The following is a 21,418-nucleotide window of genomic DNA, read 5'->3' on the forward strand; positions in this document are numbered from 1 at the left end:
AGAACAACACATCAACTATTGTCTATTACATACCTTTGGAAATATCGGCAGAATCTGGGCTGGTCTCTCAATTTGAGTACCACATTCACGGCACTTGAATACCATTCCCAACAGAACTGGTTTTAGTTTCATTTTTAAAAAAATCATTACACTTGGGGGCTTCCCTGGTGGCGCAGTGGTTGAGAATCTGCCTGCCAATGCAGGGGACACGGGTTCGAGCCCTGGTCTGGGAAGATCCCACATGCCGCGGAGCAACTGGGCCCGTGAGCCACAACTACTGAGCCTGCGCGTCTGGAGCCTGTGCTCCGCAACAAGAGAGGCCACGATACTGAGAGGCCCGCGCACAGCGATGAAGAGTGGCCCCCGCTTGCCACAACTAGAGAAAGCCCTCGCACGAAACGAAGACCCAACACAGCCAAAAATAAATAAATTAATTAATTAAAAATCCTTCCCTCTACTTTAAAAAAAAAAAAATCATTACACTTTAGGTGAGTAAAGAAAAAATACTATAAAATTAGATTTTGGGGATTTACCAAAATCCAAACTAGTCACTGTAATTCATAGGAATATCTAATTCAACCATTGGAAAAGTAACAGAACAAAAGGAATAGAACATTTTACCTTTAAATTCAGTAAAAATAATAATTTATCACAATTCATTTAAAAGAAGGCTGCTCAAAGTAAAACGCAGCAAGTTCCTGACTTAAGTGACAAGCCTAGGAATTCACCTGGTATTTATTTCTGGGATACAAACTGTACATATATTACCACACAATTAAAAATTTATTCATCTGTTTCAGTTCCTACTCAGTTCATTCAGAATATTTTTCTTTTTGACAATTAGTGGAATTCATTACATACTAAAAATAACACCATATTTATGCACAAATAAGTTAATCTTCCCAGTAAGAGCTAATCTTCCTTTAAGAAGATTTCCCACATATTCACAGTACATAACATCACAGAACACCCATATCTGGCCTAAATGTCTCTGAATTGTAGCATTACAAGATGGAAGTTCATTGCACCTGATAATTCGATTGAGTTTTGCCCAAATGTCTTCCAGAGTTTGGTTGTTACAAATAGTGTGCTCTATTGTCCATCTTGCTCTATAAAATGAGTGCAAATTTAGTGCCTTTAAACTATCTTGCAATTTTTCAGACAAAGGAAAAATATTTTCAGTACAATTACTGCTGGGAAGTGAAACACTCCAAGACCTCTTCTTGTGCCGTTTTCCTTTTTCTGATTGTTTATCCAGACTTCCAGAATTAGTCTGTTCATTCAGTGTGTGTGATTGGATTAAGTGCTTCTTTTTTTTCAAATTAGGTTGAAACTCCAGTAGATCTACTGTGCAATCATAACTCTGCAATTTAATATCATGTTCTGAGATGGTTAAGTACTGTCTCACATCTTCAGTTGCCTCTTCAGAAATCACAGGTGGTAATCTTTTAGGTTTGAGTGGAAGTCTGGACCCATCAGGCAGAAACCAAGGAATAAATCTTGATAGTGGACGTGTAGGAAAGTCTTGAATTGCTTTCTCTGCAATTTTTGGCAGTTGTGTGGTTTCACTCTCATATGGTCGATAATGTAATATTACTTCTGTAGTCATTCTGCAGTAATCCAGTTACTCTTAATGAAGAGAATATTTCTTAGCTGAGCTCCTCAGAGCTAGAATGCAATTTATAATTACAAGACTCTCTCTCTTTCCAAATCAGAGGGAAACAGGACCTTTCAGGGCCAGCAGGTGCTCCTGTTTGGGGGGATTCACTTCCATTTTGACCGGCACTTTGGACCCACTGCGTACGGAGGCTGAAGAGGGTCAATCAGCTCGGAAGAAGACAGAAAAGCGCACGTTCGGGAAGACAGGGCATCAAACACACTCCCAACAGTTTCTCTCTGCCGGTGGTGCCTTAAATTCTCTTCTTACCACGTCCTTTACGAACCCAACCGCTTTTTTACCAAAGCCATCTCTTGCCTCTTAGAGACCTATACATAAAATACTTCTCTATTTTCCAGTCACAATCACACACCGCGACTTCAAGAAACCACTCCTCGGTGACAATTCACGGCCTCCCAAATACCTACATTGCAGATTAAATCTAATATTGTTAAAATGACCATAACATTGAAAACCATCTGTAGATTCAATGCAATTTCCATCAAAATTTTAATGGCATTCTTCACAGAAAAAACAATCCTAAAATTTGTACTGAACTACAAAAGACCTCAAATATCCAAAGCAATCCTGAGGGGAAAAAAAAACAAAGCCAGAGGTATCACACTCCTGATTTCAAACTATACTTCAAAGCTATAGTAATTAAAACAGTATGGTACTGGGGAAAAAAGACACAGATCAATTGCCTAGAATAGAGAGCCCAGAATTAAATTAAATTCCTGCTAATACAGTCAATATTCAACAAGGGAACCAAGAACATTCAATGGGGAAAGGATAGTCTCTCCAAAAAATGATTTTGGGAAAACTGGATAAACACATGCAGAACAATGAAATTGGACCCTTATTTTACAGCACTCACAAAAATTATCTTGAAATGGTCAGAGACTGAAATATAAGACTGATACTGTAAAACGTCTAGAAGAAAACATAGGGAAGAAACTCCTCAATATTGGTCTTGGCAATTTTGTGGATATGACACCAAAAGCACAAACAATAGAAGCAAAATTTTTAAAATGGGATTACGTTAAACTTAAAAGCTTCCTCACAGGAAAAGAAAAAAATAATGAAATTAATAAAATGAAAAGGCAGCCTACAGAATGGGAGAAAATTTTTGCACACCATACACAGTCCTCCATATCTGTGTGTTCTGCATCTTCAGATTCAACCAACCTCAGATCAAAAATCTTTGAAAAAAATTCCAGAGAGTTCCAAAAAACAAAACTTGAATTTGTCACATGCTGGCACCTACTTACATAGCATTTACATTGTATGATGTATTATAAGTAATCTAGAGATGATTTAAAGTATATGGGAATATGTGTGTAGGTTATACACAAATATTACACCATTTTATATAAGGGATTTGAGCATCTGTGAATTTTGGTATCCATGGGGGGTCCTGGAACCAATCTTTCATGGATACTGAGGGAAGACTGTATCAGATAAGGAGTGAATATTTAAAATATATAAAGAATGCATAACAAGAATGACAAATCCAATTGAAAAATGCACAGAACTAAATAAATAGACTTTTTTCTAAAGACATCCAAACAGCCAACAAGTACTTGAAAAGACGCTCAACATCACTAATCATCAGGGAAATGCAAATTAAAATCACAATGAGATATCACCTTACAGCTGTTAGAATGGCTATCATCAAGGAGAAAAGAGATAACAAGTGTTGACGAGGATGTGGAAGATTGTACAAAGTTGGTAGGAATGCAAATTGGTTCAACCACTATGGAAAACAATATAGAGTTTCCTCAGAAAGTTCAAAATAGAGCTACTACATGATCTAGCAATTCCACTTCTAGGTAAATACCCAAAGGAAATGAAAACAGGATTTCAAAGAGCTATATGCACCTCCATGTTCTTGCAGCATTTTTTATTCAGACGTGAGAAAGGAGGACATCCTGCCATTTGTGACAACATATTTGTTTAATTTTTTTCATTTCCTTCATGTTTATACTTGCTTTATTGTTTCCTCATTTCCATTTCAACTGCTTTTTTGTTCAAGGTGTTCATTTCACTTTCTTTTCCTTCCTAATAAAGAATTTCTATTGTCAGTTTCCATCTATTGTTACATTTCCTTTCCCTGATCTTGTAATCAAGCACTCTGTACCAAATATTTCTCAGAGTAAGATGCTCAAATTCCCTTCTATTTCCTTGAACACAAATAAGATAGATCTTTCCAATATTTTTTTAAATTTATTTTATATTTATATAAATTTGTTTATAATTTGTTTCTGACTTATCTCACTTAGCATAATGTGTTAAGCACATTATGCTAAGTGAGATAAGTCAGAAAGTAAAGTACTGAATGATTACCACTTATATATGAAATCTAAGAAAGCCAGACTCATAAAAACAGTAAAATGATGGTTACCAGGAGACGGGGGTGGGTGGAAAGGACAGATGTTTAAGGGTACAAAGTTAGAATGAGTAGTAAATAAACTCTAGTGATCTAATGCACAGTACAGTGAATACAGACAACAATATTGTATTATAGTCATCAAATGTGTGAATCCACTAGAAATGTGGTTGTGAGGTATGAGAGGAGGGGAAGCATTCTCTATTTCTATGATTAGGTTGCAATTTGTCAGCGAGCCCATGCCTCTGGGCTGTGAACTTCACAATTGTTTCTCAGTTTTTTTCTCCCCCTTAAGGTGGGACAGAATGGCTAGAGAGAGCTGGAGTTGGGTATTCCCCTTACCTGGGTCAGTTAGGCTCTGATAATACCCCAGTTTAGCCACCGGTTAACCAGCTTCCTCTGAGGGCAGGGTTTGTAAAGAACAGAGTGCTCTAGTTTATTTTTAAATGGTTCCTTTTCCCCTTCCCCTCCAGGAAGCCAGAGGGGATTTTTCTTTGATATTAACTGTGGGAATACAGTGGAACTCCTGAAGGTAAATCTCCCAATATCGTGTCTCTCCACCACCCCCACCAAGGACTGAGTCCCCCTGGAGTTTTTAACTCTCTGAGTTGTCCACACTGAATCTCCAGCAATCCTTTAATTACAGTTCAGGTCTTCCTACCCTGGCACTGGCTCTTGCAGCAATTTCCACTTGTGAGCCTCTGCTTTAGTAATCCATGTCTTCCTGTATTTGCCTGTCTCTCCAACCTTGGGGGCTGTGGTTTACCCTGTGTCTTCCCTTCTCAATTGGATCCAAGATGAGTTAATGGTTTTTCAATCTGTTGAGCCATTTATTTGTTAGAATGGAGCGGCGACTTCCAAGCTCCTTACATGCAGAACCAGAAACCGGAAGTCCCATTAACCCATTTGTTTTAAATGAAGTATAGCTGATGTACAATATTATACGTTTCAGGTGTACAATATAGTGATTCACAATTTTTAAAGGTTATACACCATTTATAGTTACTATAACATACTGGCTATATTCCTGTGTTGTACAATATATCCTTGTAGCTTATTTTATATATAAGTTTGTACCTCTAAGTCCCCTACCCCTATATCGCTTCTACCCCCTTCTCTCCCCCCACTGGTAACCACTAGTTTGTTCTCAGTATCTGTTAGTCTGCTTCTTTTTTGTTATATTCACTAGTTTGTCATATGTTTTTAGGTTCCACATATAAGTGATGTCATACAGTATTTCTCTCTGTCTGATTATTTCAATTATCATAATACTCTCCAAGTCCATCCATGTTGTTGCAAATGGAAAAATTTTCAGTCTTTTTTTATGGCTGAGTGGTATTCCACTGTGTATATATACCACATCTTGTTTATCCATTCATTTTGTTAAACCTTTTTAAAATCCTAATATCGGTGATTTGTTTTTTCTTTTTTGTTGATCAACGTAGCTAAGAATTTGTAATTTTTGATCTTGGAAACAGCTTTTAGCTTCATTAATTTTTTCTATAATTGTCAGATGATTTTTCTTTCCTTCCTAGGTATATTGTTTTTATGGATTTCTATTCAAGTTGCTTGTGGTAAGAGAAAACAACTCTGCATAGTTTTGTTTCTCTTAAATTTACTGAGGCTTGTTTTATGTCCCCGCATATGACTTATCTTGGTGTACCATGAGCATGAAAAAAATATTCTATAGTTTTGGGATGTAGGTCTCTGTATTCGATAATTAGAGCAAGGTCATTGATAGTGTTGTTCAAACTACTATGTCTTTTCTGAATTTTTCTACTATTAATTTCTGAGAGAGGGGTGTTAAAATCTCCCACCATGACTGTATTTATCTCTCTTGATTTCTCTCAATTTTTGCATCATGCATTTGAGGTCATATGCATAGGTGAATACACGTTTACATTTGTTATGCCTTCCTGATAAAGTTTTGCCTTTATCATTGGGAAATCTCTCTCTTGTTATCGTAAATGCTTCATCTTTATGTTTACTTTATCTGGTATTAAAATAGCAACTTGAGATTTCTTATGCTTACTCTTTAAATGGTGTATCTCTTTTACTCCATATTTAATATTCCTATTTTAGAAAACATATAATAGGGACTTATTTTCTATTTACCATGTCTATCTTTGCCTTTTAATCTGACAGTTTAGATTATCAACATTTTATGTAATTATCAATATGGTTGGACTGAGATCTATCATTTTTCTTTATTTGTTTCTGTGTGTCCCCTATGGGTGTTGTTGCTGCTCCTGCTGTGGTTCTTCTTCTCCTTCCCCTTCTCCTTCTTTTCCTGCTTGCTTTTGAATTATTTGAATAATATCAGTATTCTAATTTATCAATTGGAATTTTGGTGATATGTCTTTGAATTATTTTCTTCATTATTACCCTAGGAAAATTAATGTATATATCTAACTTTTCATGATCTACCTAGAATTAATAATAGCAGCAATTCATATAAACCACCAAATTTTTAATATCATATAGGTTCATTTACACCACCATCATTGTTATAGGTAGTACATTTGCACACAGAAAATCCCCAGTCCAAGTGTTAGAAATTTTGCCTTAAACAGTCGTGTGTATTTTAAAGAAAATCTAAGAAGGAATAAAAGTAGTGTTTTCTTGTTACCCATACATTTACCATTTCTGTGCTATCCTTTAAGTCCTAAAGATCCAAGTTTCCCTCATCCTTCAGAATGAAGTACTTTATTTAGCATATCTTGTAGAGTAGATATGCTTGCAAATACTTCTTTAAGTTCTACTTCAGTTGAGGATACTTTTGCTGCATATAATGTTCTGGGTTAACAGGTTTTTTTGTTTTGTTTTGTTTTGTTTCCTTACAGCACTTTAAAGATATTTTCACTGCATTCTGACATCCATTGTTCCTGATGAAAAACCCATGGTCATTCCAATCATTGTTTTCCCACTTTTAATGTATCCTCTACCTCTGGCTGCTTCCAAGAAATTTACATCTTTGGGTTTTAGCAGTTTTATTATGATCTATCTAGGCTTGGTTTTCTTTGAATTTATCCTGTTTGGGGTTTGCTGAACTTCCAAATTGATAAATCTATGTCACTTGTCACATTTGGGTAGTTTTCTGGCTATTCTTTTTTTCAAATATTTTTCCCTTTTCCTTCTCTCTTATCATAACACCAATTACATATACCTTAGGCTTTTAGATATTGTCTGGTAGGACCTCGAAGCTCTGTCCATTTCTTTCAGTCCATTTTCTCTTTTTCTCTATTGGTCTTTCATCAAGTTTGTTGATTATTTTCTCTGTCATCTCCATTCACTATTGAGACTATCAAGGAAGATTTTAATTTGGTTGTAAGATATTTCAGTTCTAAATTTTCCATTTGGTTTTTTTTTTATAATTTCTATTTCTCTACTGAGAAATCCTATCTTTCCATTCATTTTTTAGTGTATTTTTCTTGCCTTATGGATCACATTTATATTCTATATTAGAAATATATATTATAAATATTTACAATATAAATAAATATATAACATGTTATATTTATAACTTATAACAGCTTCTTTGAGTCTAGGTTTGGCTTCCATGTATTTATTATACCTTAGTATTGGTCACATTTTCCTGGTTCTTTATATGTTGAGTAATTTTGAATTGTATCTTGGACTTTTAAATATTATGCTATGTTTTTAGTCCTGTTACAATCCTCTGGAGAACGTCTATGTTTTTGTTTTAGAAGGCAAACTGAAAGTTCTGTTTCATCTTCTGTTTGTGTTTGTTCCAATCTGAGCTATGTTGGTTTAGGTCTGTTCAGTATGTGTACCGGGTTACGCCGAGACTTGTGCAAGGGCATACACAGAATTAGAAAGGCCCTTCTCTGGTTCTCTTCCCTCTGGGATTCCCTCCAACAGTCTCTGGCCCTCACAGGCCCCTTTTCCTGGCTCCACTGGCCAGAAGTATATGATTTCTATTAACATTGCCATGTAAATTCATGAGATTTTTAGAAGTCCATGTGAGAAAAGAAATGGAAAATTGATACCTATGTAGGATGCATCTCCAAGTTCTGACTTCTTCCACAATTGGCCTGTTTTTGTTTACTTTTCAGAGTCCTCAGGTAGTTTTGAAAAAATATTTTGTCCAAATATTTCAGCTGTAATTAACAAGAGGAATGGGTTCCACTGGTCTAGAACTGGACAGTAGTTTTTAATTTCAATTTCTAAAAATTTCATTTCATGTCTAGAATTTTCATGTCCTTTTGTATTTCTTTAATGTATGTCATGTTTATATTACATCTGTGGTTATTCCAATATCTGCAGTTTTGGGACAATTTTTTCCTCTTTAATTTCTATAGAAATTAGATTTTGTAATAATCTGCAATTTTAGATTTTGGCCCTATAAAGTTATTTTAATCCAAGGAACTTTTTGAGAATGAATTTTCTTTTGCTTATCACCTAGAAAAATAATATTCAATTATGTGCATGAGGAACGTGATTCTCAGACTCACATCACACAAATAAAGTATTGCAGGGAAAAAATTGTGAGAAATCTTGACTTTGTGATATGTGTATTCTACATTGCTTCTGTAGTATGCTCTGTAATAATAATGATAATTTTAATGATTTGATTTCCTTTTTAAAAACTGAAATGACACCAGAATTTGATATTGTAATCATCATGCTATTAAAAAGGATATAGCAATGGTTAAAATTATTGACTTTCTGGTTTCCAAAGCTGACATATGGGATTAAATGTTGGAATTCATGTTCTATTCTGTATTCCTCTATGTAGCTTCATTTTTGCACTTATATATATATTGCAATGATTTTTCACAAGGGTTTATAGATTTTGCAAGGGAATGGATAATTCCACTTGTTATACTTCTGTTATTATTTGCTGATTTTATTAAATTATGTCTAGATAATTAAGACTGTAAGATTACATATTTATGGAATATGTAGAGCTTTTTTCAGATATTGTACCTGGTCAATATTTAAACATTACTTTATACAAAGTTACTAATATTCTGTGCACACATATAGACACACATACACACATATTATTTAATTAGTTGTTAAAGTAATCAAATCGTTAATCCAGGTTTTATGTTGCCTTTTTTCCAATTATTTTTCAGCTTTTTTGAGGTATAACTGACATAAAATAAACTGTAAATATTAAACATATACAGATGACATACATCAACATGTACAACATGTAAAACTACAACCACAGTCACCCCCAAAATTTCCCTTGTGCCCCGTTGTATGTTTTCTTGTTTCTTCTTGGTCCCTTCGTCCATCTCCAGACAATAATTGCTCTATTTCCTGTCACTTTAGAGTTTGAAACTATGTAAGAGCTCTGGTTCTTATGAGACTGATTAGAATTAGAAGTTCATGTTTTCTTAGACAGTTGTAGAGTTAAACTATCTATTAGGTACTTGTCAGCCACATATATAAAGTAAATTCGTTTAATAGAAAAAGCATAACTCCATATATTTAAATTATTCAAGAGAGCATATCCTCTACACCACTATTAATCATTCTGAAACCAGTGAATTGGCTCACTGAAGAGAAGTTACCCATCACTGAACAATTAGACATCTACTGTCCTTCCCCTATGTGAATTTTAAGAACTTGACCATTCATTTTTCAGTACGGATTAACACTAAAGGACTGATGGTGGCATAGCCATTGCCCACAAGCATCTGGACAAGGAGAAGAACTGGGTCACTGTTCCTCAACATTCCTGAGAAGGAAGTGATGATGGAGTCCAAAAAGTATATGACCACAAAGAAGCTCACGAGGTACAGAATAGTCTGGGTGGCCCTTTCTTCTGGGGGTGCTTTTGTTAAAAGGTTGGTGCTGTGAAGGTGCTGGGACTGCGTCTTATGCCTGTACAAGAGAATCACCATGTATCCACTTGAGGGGGCCATGAGTCCTATAAGGGAGACATCCCAGAAAGTCACTAGTGAGAAATATACATACCTGAGAAAGTAACTCAGGGGCCAAAGAGAGCAGCATTCAGTGATAACCAGGAGACGTCTGAGGTCACATTGGGTGTGGCAATGGTTGAGGCTACGTAGCGACTACTAATGGACATATTAAAGACCCAGAGGAGGAGAAAGCAATGTAGGTTGTGATGTGATGATTTATGTTTGAACTGTGCCAAACAGGAGTTTCTGGGGCTGGGGGTGATGGCCTGGAGGACACTGAGCAGGCAGGTGGTACAAATGGAGAGGCCCCTCATCAACCTGTACAAGTAGAGAACCGATTTTACATTTGATGTCATACCAAGTTTTCTGAGACCCAAAAATATCTGTGCCTATGAACCCCATGGTTACTAGCATGACTATGTGGATTAGGGCCAAGTGACTAATCGTCAGATCCGTGGGCTTGAGTCTGTGCTCATGAAGGAAGGTGTGGACGTGGAAGAGAAGAAGGATGGTGTTGGCTGAGATCCCGATTCCAACTTCGGAGAAAAAGGCATTTCTTATATCAATAGAACTGGAGAGTTTACTTTTATCCACCTCTATGGGGACATTTATTTATAGTAAATGTCTGAAGAGAAAAGCAAGAAAAACTCTCCTTACCACAAAAAAATTCTCTTCACCATTTTCAACCAACACTATTGCCATCCTCAAAACATGTGGATTGATCGTGATGCAACTTTTTCACCCTTCAGTGCTCAAGTCCACCTTCACACCTGCCTGGATGTCACTGTAGTTCTCTCCCCTGACCCACCCTTTTGCAATCATGGTGGATAATGTATCCCATTACTGGGCTGGGCTGTAGTGGTAACTCTACAATTAATTGTCATACTACATAGAAGTTATTTGCTTATGTTTCCCTTACTTTTTACTTTTCAAAGTCAACAGTCATTATTAAAACCACTGGTAAATCTTCTTTCTCTATAGGAATATTCCACAGTAGGTGCAGAAAAGTTGATCTCCTTTCTCCAGAATATTGATCAAGGAAGGTGACAAAAGTTAACACATTCAAAGACACCCACGTACGTTAAGCTTGCATGGAGTGCCAGGAGAGACAACAGGTATTATGACTCTAATCATCCAACTGTATCCAGACTTCACAGATCATACACAACTGTATCAGTAAGACACTCCCCCCCCAAATATCTATGTTCTTTATTTTTATGTAAGTATGACAAAGAAAGATATATAGCTATTTCTGTGCTATATGAGAAAACATATTCTGGAGGTTATGAACATTTCATTAAAACAAGCTAAAATAAATTCTGTTGTGTGTCCTCTCACAGCCATGCTTCATCCCATTCACCACCTGAATCGCACATCACTGTTTAGGAGCACAGAGTGACGGAATAGAAACTCTTCCCATCAGTAGGATAATCTAGGAGACCCTCCTCAAATAAGGCTCTTAGGAATGATTGATGTTCAGATGGTACCTGGTTCGCCTAATGTACCAAACACAAAAATCTCATTTTATACACCTGAGAAAAATAGATGCCCTCAAAGGGACTGGAGGTTGTGCTCATAAATCACAGGAAAAATAACATAAAGGAAAATTCTGAAACAGGTCATATTCTAAGAGGTTACATTGTTAAAGAGGAAAGAAAAGCCAAGTGGGAAAATTAGGAAACAAAAACAAAAGAAAAAAACAGGCAAAACAAAACAAAACATAAATGGAGTGATAAATGTCAAAGAGAAACATAAGCATTCATTTGGAGAAATTACCACCAGGAGCTGTTATAACTGATAGTGAAGGCTGAGCTTCCCTCAGGAGAAAGGTAACACAGCTGAGATTCCCTTTAATAAACTGATCAAGGAAGCAATCACTTTAGACATTGTATCACTGTGCAAGTAACTGAATCATGTGATACACAGTGTCATCAAATGGGCCACAAACTACTGAAGAACGCTGAGGTCATTTCACTCAAGCCAGGGGTCAGAGAAGTGCAGAGTATCAATGGAAGGAGGAAACCCCTCGCCAGCCCCCAAGGCAGATGTGGGTGTTATGACCTTGGGGACAGATTACAGGGTGAAGGAAGGGACAGAACATCTGTTTTCATTGTACAACATGAGCATAATAATGCACATTTCTTAGGATGGAGATGATGTACAAATAATACGATTTCTGTTCAGCACTTAGCAATGTGCTGTAGACAGATGAAAGAGCATATTTTGGTTTGTTATTGTATAACGTATCACCTTCCTTTTCGTCATTGTTATCCTCTTTTATAAAGTAGAAATGAACAGGAAGGATCTGGGAGGTGAGATCGACAATGTGCCATGTACGTGGGTTTGGACTGAGGGTTTATTGGACAACATGTTGTACCTTGTGGCACAATTCTAGCTGGAGAACTGGGAAGAGGACCATGGAGAAAGAGCTGGCACAGTCAAGGAAGCAAAATCATCACCACCTAGACGTCAGTGATGTGCACAGAGCATCTGTAAAATATACGAACTCCAGGAGAATGAAAAAGAAAAACCTGAGTTACATTTGAATACACTAATAGCAGCGGTTACCTAAGACACATGAGTGAGAATTAGCTATTGCTTTTACAAATTTCAAGGATTACAGCTCACGGTGGTTGCTTACACGTGGGTATTTGGGCATTTACAGCATCAATATTTTTACATCTATTCTGAGAAAAATCAAAAGAAGAGTAATCATTATTCCAAAGACAAAGGAAAACACCAGAGGTGCTTTATCACAAATACTAAGCGGTCATTAGTGGGAAACCCAAATAGTCCTATGTGAGAATCGGTTTCCATGATCACCCCGTTAATGACAAAAAGCAGTCTGGCTTACCTGCTTCACAGTTTTTACTTTAATTTATCATCATCTTCTTTGTATCTTAGTAGCAGAAAAAGGAGATTAGTTCTCATTTATCTCATAAAAAATTCATGATCTAAATCTAAAACCCAAGCATAGAGATCAGGGCAGATGAAAATATTTTCTTCCAAATTTTCCTCCTAATGAAATGCGTTCTGGCATATCCTTAATGAAAGGGAACAGGTATTTTTTAAATGAATAACCTAGGAAGAAAAGATAAGTAGACACAAATAGACTTTCTCCTCACCAAATACTGTAAGATTCTATTCTTAGGTCTTCTGTAGACAGGCAGGGGACATGTCTATCATGAGCACTGTGTTTTCTTTATTTTTTATGTGATTACAGCCTCATTTTCAATGTCGTCTGATTTGAAATTCCCCAGCTGCTAGAGCATAGTTCTGTCTACATTAATTTGAAACTAATGAATTAAAACTGGGACAAGAAAGATCTTCATGGGAAAATACTGGTAAATATTCTGTAGAAATGTGAGGTTAAACTCTTTTTACAAAATGATGTTTTAAACAAAGAATCTTGTTTTCTTCTAAATACTTAGTTTTTTTAAACAATCCAAACTACAGAGGGCACTTATTTTAAAATGTTCTAAGTGATTTATGAAAATAAGAGAAGCGAAACTGAGCATATTTAATGAAAACCCAGGGCTTCCCTGGTGGCGCAGTGGTTAAGAATCCGCCCGCTAATGCAGGGGACATGGGTTTGAGCCCTGGTCTGGGAAGATCCCACGTGCCGGGGAGCAACTAACCCCATGTGCCACAACTACTGAATCCCGTGCACCTAAAGCCCGTGCTCCGCAACAAGAGAAGCCACCCAATGAGAAGCCCGCGCACCGCAATGAAGAGTAGCCCCCGCTCGCTGCAACTAGAGAAAGCCGCACGCAGCAACAAAGACCGAATGCAGCCAAAAAATAAATAAATAAATCATAATAATGAAAACCCAGAGCTAAAATTTATCACTTTAAGAGGAAGATTAATATATATTAGTAATATTCTACTCTAAAATGACAATATAATACAATATCTTCCCTGAGAACCAAAATAGCAAGTAAATAAAAGTAACTTTATTCAGGGAAATAAATGCATATCTGAAACTAATTAATTCAGTATTTCACATGAAAAAACCCCACTATTTTTATGAGTTACCGAATTAAAGGACTAACTACACTAACAGGAACGTTTCCTCGACTCCATTAGCGAGAAGACAATCCTCTGAGCTGTGGGAGATGGTTAGAGCAGGATGGCTCATCTGCGGCTACAAAAAAGCATCACTATTAGACCAAATTTGCCTCCTCCTCCAGCCTGCCTAGATCCTGCCCACACACTGATTCTAAGTGTGTGGAATAAAGAGGCACTTACCCAGATGGTCGTGTGGGGTGATCTGTGTATGTGAGAAGAACCCACACAGTTTTAAGGCAAGGGTGTCATTAGCTCATCTCTCTGCAGGCCTGTAATTTTAGTGTCCAGAAACGTGACACGATCTGTCTGCAGATGACAAAATTATGGAGTCCCCAGTGGAACATTTCACTTGTCTATTCATTTTAATTTACTCTCTCCAGGAAAATAAATATCTGGGAAGATCTGTGTTCAAAACCTTTCTATAAATTCCCTTGTCATATCTGTGTGGAGGGATCGGAAGGGTAACGATCATGGTAGAAAATACTAGTTCTCTCATTTTGATCCTAAGATCAAATTAAGATAATCCTATTTCAAATTTGTAATGCCATTCTCTGGGGTGAGAGATTCCTGGTGCCTCACATGAGTTCACAGTGGCTCTAAGTGTCCACTACCTACAGTATGTGATGGGCACCCTCACCCTTAGGTCACTTCTCAGGTGGAGCATGTTGATTCTGAGTATTAGTGGTCATACAGTTCATGATTTCAAAATCTTAGTTTTATGTTTCAAGCTGTGAGTCAATCTTAAAAGTGAATTTAAATTAAATAAAATAAAAAATAAAAAAATAGAGACAGAGCTGGAGGTTGAGAGCTGAAGTAACGACAGGCATACTGAACATAATTAAAGCTGAAGCATAGCCCACCTCAACTCAGCTCTGTGAGGAACCTGAATGATCTGGCCCTCTTCCTAACAGAGGTAGGAAAAGGTTTGCACTTTCTCTGAAATAAATAATATAGAATTATGCTTCAGTCTCAAATGCAGAATATATAAAATTATATAAACAACTATAAAACATGTGACAAAATGGGACCCTGTGACTTATAATCAAAAGAAAACACAATCACTAGAAGCAGACCCACTAATGTTCTAGGTATTGGAATTAGGAAACAGTACTTTAAAACAACTATTATCAACATTTTAAAGGCTAGAGCGATATAATGGATGAAAAGATTAATTATTTCTGCAGAGACATGGAAACCTAAAAGGAACTAAATAGAAATATAAGAAATAAAATATATAATATCTACAACCTAAAATTTCACATGGGAGGACTGGACACTGCAGAAAAAAGTTTCAAGGAACTTCAAAACAAGTTAATAGACATCCAAACTCATTTAGAGAGGGAAAAAAGTTTTTAAAAATGAAATGAGCATAAGTAGGGTAATCAGCATTCTAAAATATGTCTTACTTGAGTCTCCGAAAGAAAAGAAAATGAGAAGAAAAATACTGGGAGAAAATATGGCCAAAGTTTTTCCAAATATAATAAAATACACAGACCAAGAACCTGAACAAATGCTAAGAAAAACAGAAAGAAAACGAGACCTCAGCACATTACACTGAAAGTGCTTAAAAACAAGGATAAAAATCTTAAAAGCAGCCAAAAAGAGAGACATTTTAAAATAGATTAAAAATGATAAAAATGAAAGAAATCTGCCTGCCAAACATAATGTAACCAAAAGACAATGAAAGAATATCTGAAAGGTTACAAAAATGTTTTTCTACAGATTTCTATTTCTAGTGAAAATAATATTTAAAGATGAGAACAATATTTTTCACATATATAAAAGTTGAGAGAGTTAATCACCAGTAGAAACAAATAAACAATATATAAAAATATATAACAGAAGGTTCTTGAGGATGCAGTCAAGGAATAAGTGAAACATAGAAACAGGAAGAAATGAAGAATAAAAATGGCAAATATGTAAAAAAAATACCCAAAACTTTTTTTCTCTTTTCTTAATTTTTTAAAAAAGTAAAATGACTGTTTAAAGCAAAAAGAACACTACATTGTGAGATTAATAACATTTGTAGAACTAAAATATAAGACAAAGGACAGAGATGGGGTAAAAGGAGGTGTAGTGCAAAAGTTTTACATTTTACATATATAATATTAACTTAGAGTATTGGGACAGGTTAAGGATACATATTATAATCCCTACAATCCCTAGAATGGTGGTATCAAACTTTTTGGTCTTAAGAACACTTTCCACAGTTAAAACTTATTAATGACACCACAGAGCCTTTGTTGATGTGGGTTATATCAAAACTTACTATACTGGAAATCAAAACTGAGTAATTCTAAAAATATTTTATATTAATTCACTTAACAAGAAAAATTTAGAAAACAGCATGGTAGTTAAAAGGTATTTTAATTTAAAAAGTTATATTTTTCTAAGTAGAAACAAATCTACCAAGAAGATAGCATTGTTTCACATTTTTAAAATGCTCTTTAATGTCTGACTTAAGAGAAAAGAGCTGGATTCCTATATGTATTACTCTATGCAATATTTGTGAAATAGTATCATGGCTAAAGCATATGGAGAAAATCTGATCTCACATGGATATGTAATTGGGAAATGGAGGAGTATTTTCATGGCCTTTTCATTATAGTGTACATTGCTTTTGAAACTGCATCAAAACTCAATGAGTGATAGTCCTTTAAAAATTAGCTGCAAGATAGAAAAGAAACACTTTACAAATAGTAAGCATAATACAGCTGGGATGTTTGTTCTGATATCAGATAAAATGGGGGTATTTCATAATAACAAAAGGGTTAAAATTATTCAAGAAGATATAGTAATACTAACTGTGTGTACAACTACTTACAGAACTCTAGAACACATATAGAAAAAATGACAATTCAAGGGAAGAAAATGACAATATAACAGGAAGAAATTGACAAATCCACAATCATAGATTTTAAAAGTCCCCAAATGATAGAATGAGCAAACAAACAAGCAAAAAACAGTAAAGAGAGCAAAGTTTCGAAAGACACATTAATCACCTTGACTGAGAGTTACAGAACACTCCAAGAAGACATAAAGATCTTTAATATATATGTGCCTAGTAACGGAGCATCAATATACATGATCCAAAACTGACAGAACTGCAAGGAGAAACTGATCCATCCACCATTATAATTGGAGACTTCAATACCCCTCAATCACTAATGTGCAAATCCAGCAGGCAGAAAATGAGTCAGAACATAGCTGAACTCACCAGCCAGTCATCTAGATCTAATTGATATCTATAGACTACTTTATCCAACAAGGGCAGAATTACATTCTTCTCAAGTTCGCATGGAACATTTACCAAAATAGACCACATCCTGGGCCAATTAACACATCTCAACCAATTTTCAACAAGAGAAATCATACAATATATGTTCCAGAGCGCCAATGGAATTAAACTTTTTCCAACAGCAAAAAGTTAGAAAATTCCCAAATACTTGGAGATTAACAATATACCTCTAAATAACACATGGGTCAAATAGAAATCTCAGGAAAATTATAACTATTTAGAATTGACTGAAAATGAAAATACAACTTGTCAAAAATTGTGGTATGTACTGAAATCAGGGCCTACAGAGAAATTTACAACATTTAGTGCATATATTGGAAAAGAAGAAATATCTAAAATCAATAATCTAAGCTTCCACCTTAGGAAATTAGAAAACAAAGATCAAATTAACTCTAAAGTAAGCAGAAATAAAATAATAATAAAAATAAAAACATAAATCAATGAAACCAAAAACACAAAATCAATAGCGAAAATTAATAAAACCAAAATCTGGTTCTTTGAATTGATAAAACTCTAACCAGAAATGAAAGAGAAGTAAACACTACTGATCCTACAGACATGCAAAGCATAATAAAACAACATTATGAATAACCCTAAACCCATAAATTTGATAACGTACATAAAATGGACTAATTCCTTAAAAGACACAAACTATCAATACTCACACAAAGAGGAACAGATAATCTGAATGGGCCTACATCTATTAAAGACATTAAATCAATAATTAAAATGTTTCACAAAAAAGAAGCAACAAGCCCAGATGGTTTCACTGGTGAATTCTACCAAACATTTAAGAAAGAAATTATACCAATTCTTTACAATATCTTCCAGAAAATAAAAGCAGAGGGAAAACTTTCTAACTCATTCTATGAGGCAGAATTACCCTAATATCAAAACCAGATGAAGACATTACAAGAAAGGAAAACTACAGAACAATATCTCCTATGAATATAGATGCAAAAATCCTCAATAAAATATTAGCAAATCGAATCCAACAATACATAAAAAGATATAAACAGCAGGACCAAGTGGGATTCGTTCCGGGTGTGTAAAGATGGTTCAACATTTGAAAATCAATGAACATAACCCATCATATCAACGGGGAAAAAGAAAACATCATATAATTATATCAATAGATGCAGAAAAATCATTTGACAAAACTCAACACCCATTCATCATAAAAACAAAAAAACAAAAACTCAACAAACTAACACTACAGGGGGACTTCCTCATCGTGATAAAGAACAGCTACAAAACATGCACCTCTAACATCATACTTAAAGGTGAGAAACTAGATGTCTTCCTCCTAAGATCAGAAACAAGGTAAGATAATAATACTCTACTACACATTCAGTAGAATATATGAAATCATAGACCAAACAACAAAAATGTGGCAAGGATGTTAATCAACTAGAAGTCTCACATATCGCTGGTGGGAGTGTAAAATGATACAATGACTTTGGAAGGTTGTGGCAGTTTCTCATTGAGTCAAACATACAGCTACCCTTTTGCTCAGCAATTCCACATATGTATCTATCCCAAAAAATGGAAACACATCCACAAAAAAGACTTGTGCATTCACGGTAGACAACAATTGGAAACAACACAAATGTCCTTTAAGAAGTGAATGCATGAACAAATTGTGTTATTTTACTTCAATGGGATACCGCTCAACAATCAAAGTGACAGAACTACTTCTACACACAATTACTTGGATGATTTTCACAGACATTGTTATGCGGAGCAAAAGAAGCCAGACACACCAGAGCAAATACTGCCTGATGTCGTATGTTCTAGTGAAGTCAGAGTCAGTCTAAGGTGAAAATGAAATCACAATAGTGGAGTCTCTAGGAGGTGGAGGGGTTGACTGTGCAGGGACATAAATAAATTTTCTGGGGAAGTAGAAATATTCTATATTGCGATTGGCTTGTAGGTTTCACAAGTGCTTCCATTTGTCAAAATAGTATGGATAAGGTCTGTACGTTTAAACAATAAATTTAAACCTCTAAATGAACTGTAAAATGGTGATGATGATGATGATGATGATGAATGATGGGGTGGTGTACACTGGATGAAGATGCAAATGACAGGAAGAGTATAATTGTCAAGGCTTGGAAATGGGTAAATAAGCATTCATTAAATTATTCTGTAGTTTTTATGTTTTAAATTTTCTGTAATACATTGTTAAAATAACATCAAGACTGGAATGCAAGAATAATAAAGGAAAAACCAAGAATGATTTTTTTCATTTCCAGGTCAGATCTTTGGAATTGTCTTGGTCAATGTCAGAAAGTGATAAAAAAGATTTTTTTGTCTAACCTTGGAAAATAAGCAAAACTAGACTTCTCATGATTTTAATTACTTCCTTACAGACAGGTGCATGAGGAAAAGCCAAACTTAGCTGACTGACGTGTCTACTAGATGGTGCCTGGCTGACACTGTTCGGGGAGAGAACTTTGCTGTTGATGTGTGGTTACCGCCCCCTTCCCATGGCTTCCCCTTGCTGCTCAGTATGTCTGATTAGCAACCACAGATAAAGCTTCCACATTTCTGATCAGAGGCAGCAAGTACAGCCCTAGGTGATGGACCCCCCCATGTCATGGTCTGGGTTAGCCCACACCACTGAAAGACAGGTGACGGCTTATGGCTCTTTTTTATGAAGACTCAGTGTATTAAATATCAGTGGTATGTATTTAGTCTAGGTAGGTACGTAGTAATTTTTTTCCTGAGCATTTTAATTTTCTCTTTTAACTTCTTTAAATAGGCAGAAGTTTTTGTCTTGTTTCTGGCTCCCTTCCTAATGAATTTAATTGAAAAAGAAAAGTTAAGAGTCACTCAAGATTAAATTGTGTAGGATTTTTGCTTTTATGGACTATTTCATTGAATCCTGGGATACCTCTACTGCCAGAAAATCCACTGGACCATAATGATATATTTCTCGTTTGTTGCCCCAGAGGGATCAGGAACTGGATTTCACAGTGCCTCAGTCACAGAATGCAAAACGTTCCTAGCTCTTTTCAGAAATGTGTATTCCATCTCAGAAAGGGTCTGGGATCATTAACATACAAGGGATGGATATTTATATCACATTTGGGGCTACTTTAGGAAATCCTGGAAAATGAAAAGAAATTGGCTCCAGAGGGTTTTTGCTGCTTTCAACTATAGCCACAGGGATACTTCTATATCTTATTTAATCTGAAACTGACAGAATAGAAATCATGGAATACAAGGACAATAATACCCAGAAACCATGTGCTCCACCTGAGAATCAACCCGGGGATGGGGGTGTCCATCACACGTGTGGGGAGAGCACACCCAGAGCCACTGTGAACTCATGTGAGGCGCCAGAAATCTCTCACCCCAGAGAGTGACATTATGAAGTCTGAAATGGAATTGTACTAATTTGATCTCAGGATCAAAATGAGAGGACTTGGTACTGTGACCCTTCTGTCCCTCCACACAGATGTGGCAAGGGAACTGGTGGAAAAGTTTTGAGCTCAGCTTTTCCCAGCTTGTTATTTTCCAAGAGAGAATAAAGAGACAAGTAAAATGTTCCACTGGGGATGCCATTGGTTTTGTTGTCCCCAGCCGGATCTTGTCACCTTTCTACAGACACTAAAACTACAGGCCTGCAGAGAAATGAGCTAATGACACCCTTACCTTAAAACTGTGCGGGTTCTTCTGACATGCACAGATGACCCCACGCAGCCATCTGGGTAAGTGCCTCTTTATTCCACATACATAGAATCAGTGCGCGGGCAGACTTCAAGGCAGGTCGTGGAAGGAGGAATTTAGGTCTAATAGTGAGGCTTTTTGGTAGCCTCAGATGAGCCATCCAGCTAACCATCTCCCACAGCTCAGAGGATTGCTTTCTCTATAAGGCAATATGAACATCTTTAAATATACTTATCCTTTAATTTGATGACTCGTAACAATTACTTGATTCTCATACGAGTAGTCAATTATTTTTAGGTACCCATTCATTTCTCTGAATAAAATGACTTTCATTTATTTACTATATCAGTTCTCAACTTACATATTATTATATTATCTACTCATTTTAGACTAAAGCTTTACCAATTCATATTTACACTCATCATGAAAGG

At 35.8% G+C, this 21,418-nt stretch overlaps 1 protein-coding gene across 1 annotated transcript; it reads right to left on the minus strand.

Annotated features, from left to right (window-relative positions):
- Nucleotides 1-584: 584 nt before the first annotated feature.
- On the minus strand, nt 585-14,274 carry LOC132374210 (shieldin complex subunit 3). The gene is made up of 2 exons (XM_059937738.1): nt 14,195-14,274; nt 585-2,081 (listed from the first exon to the last, which is right to left on the minus strand). Exon 2 carries the CDS (start codon nt 1,607-1,609, stop codon nt 854-856), a length of 756 nt encoding a protein of 251 aa, XP_059793721.1. The 5' UTR covers nt 1,610-2,081; nt 14,195-14,274; the 3' UTR covers nt 585-853.
- Nucleotides 14,275-21,418: the final 7,144 nt, after the last annotated feature.

This window comes from Balaenoptera ricei, chromosome 11 (genome assembly GCF_028023285.1).
Source record: "Balaenoptera ricei isolate mBalRic1 chromosome 11, mBalRic1.hap2, whole genome shotgun sequence".
Lineage (NCBI taxonomy): Eukaryota > Metazoa > Chordata > Mammalia > Artiodactyla > Balaenopteridae > Balaenoptera > Balaenoptera ricei.

What these genes read in the sequence shown, in the direction of transcription:
- LOC132374210 (XM_059937738.1), bottom strand. Translation starts at nt 1,609, where the DNA reads ATGACTACAGAAGTAATATTACATTATCGACCATATGAGAGTGAAACC.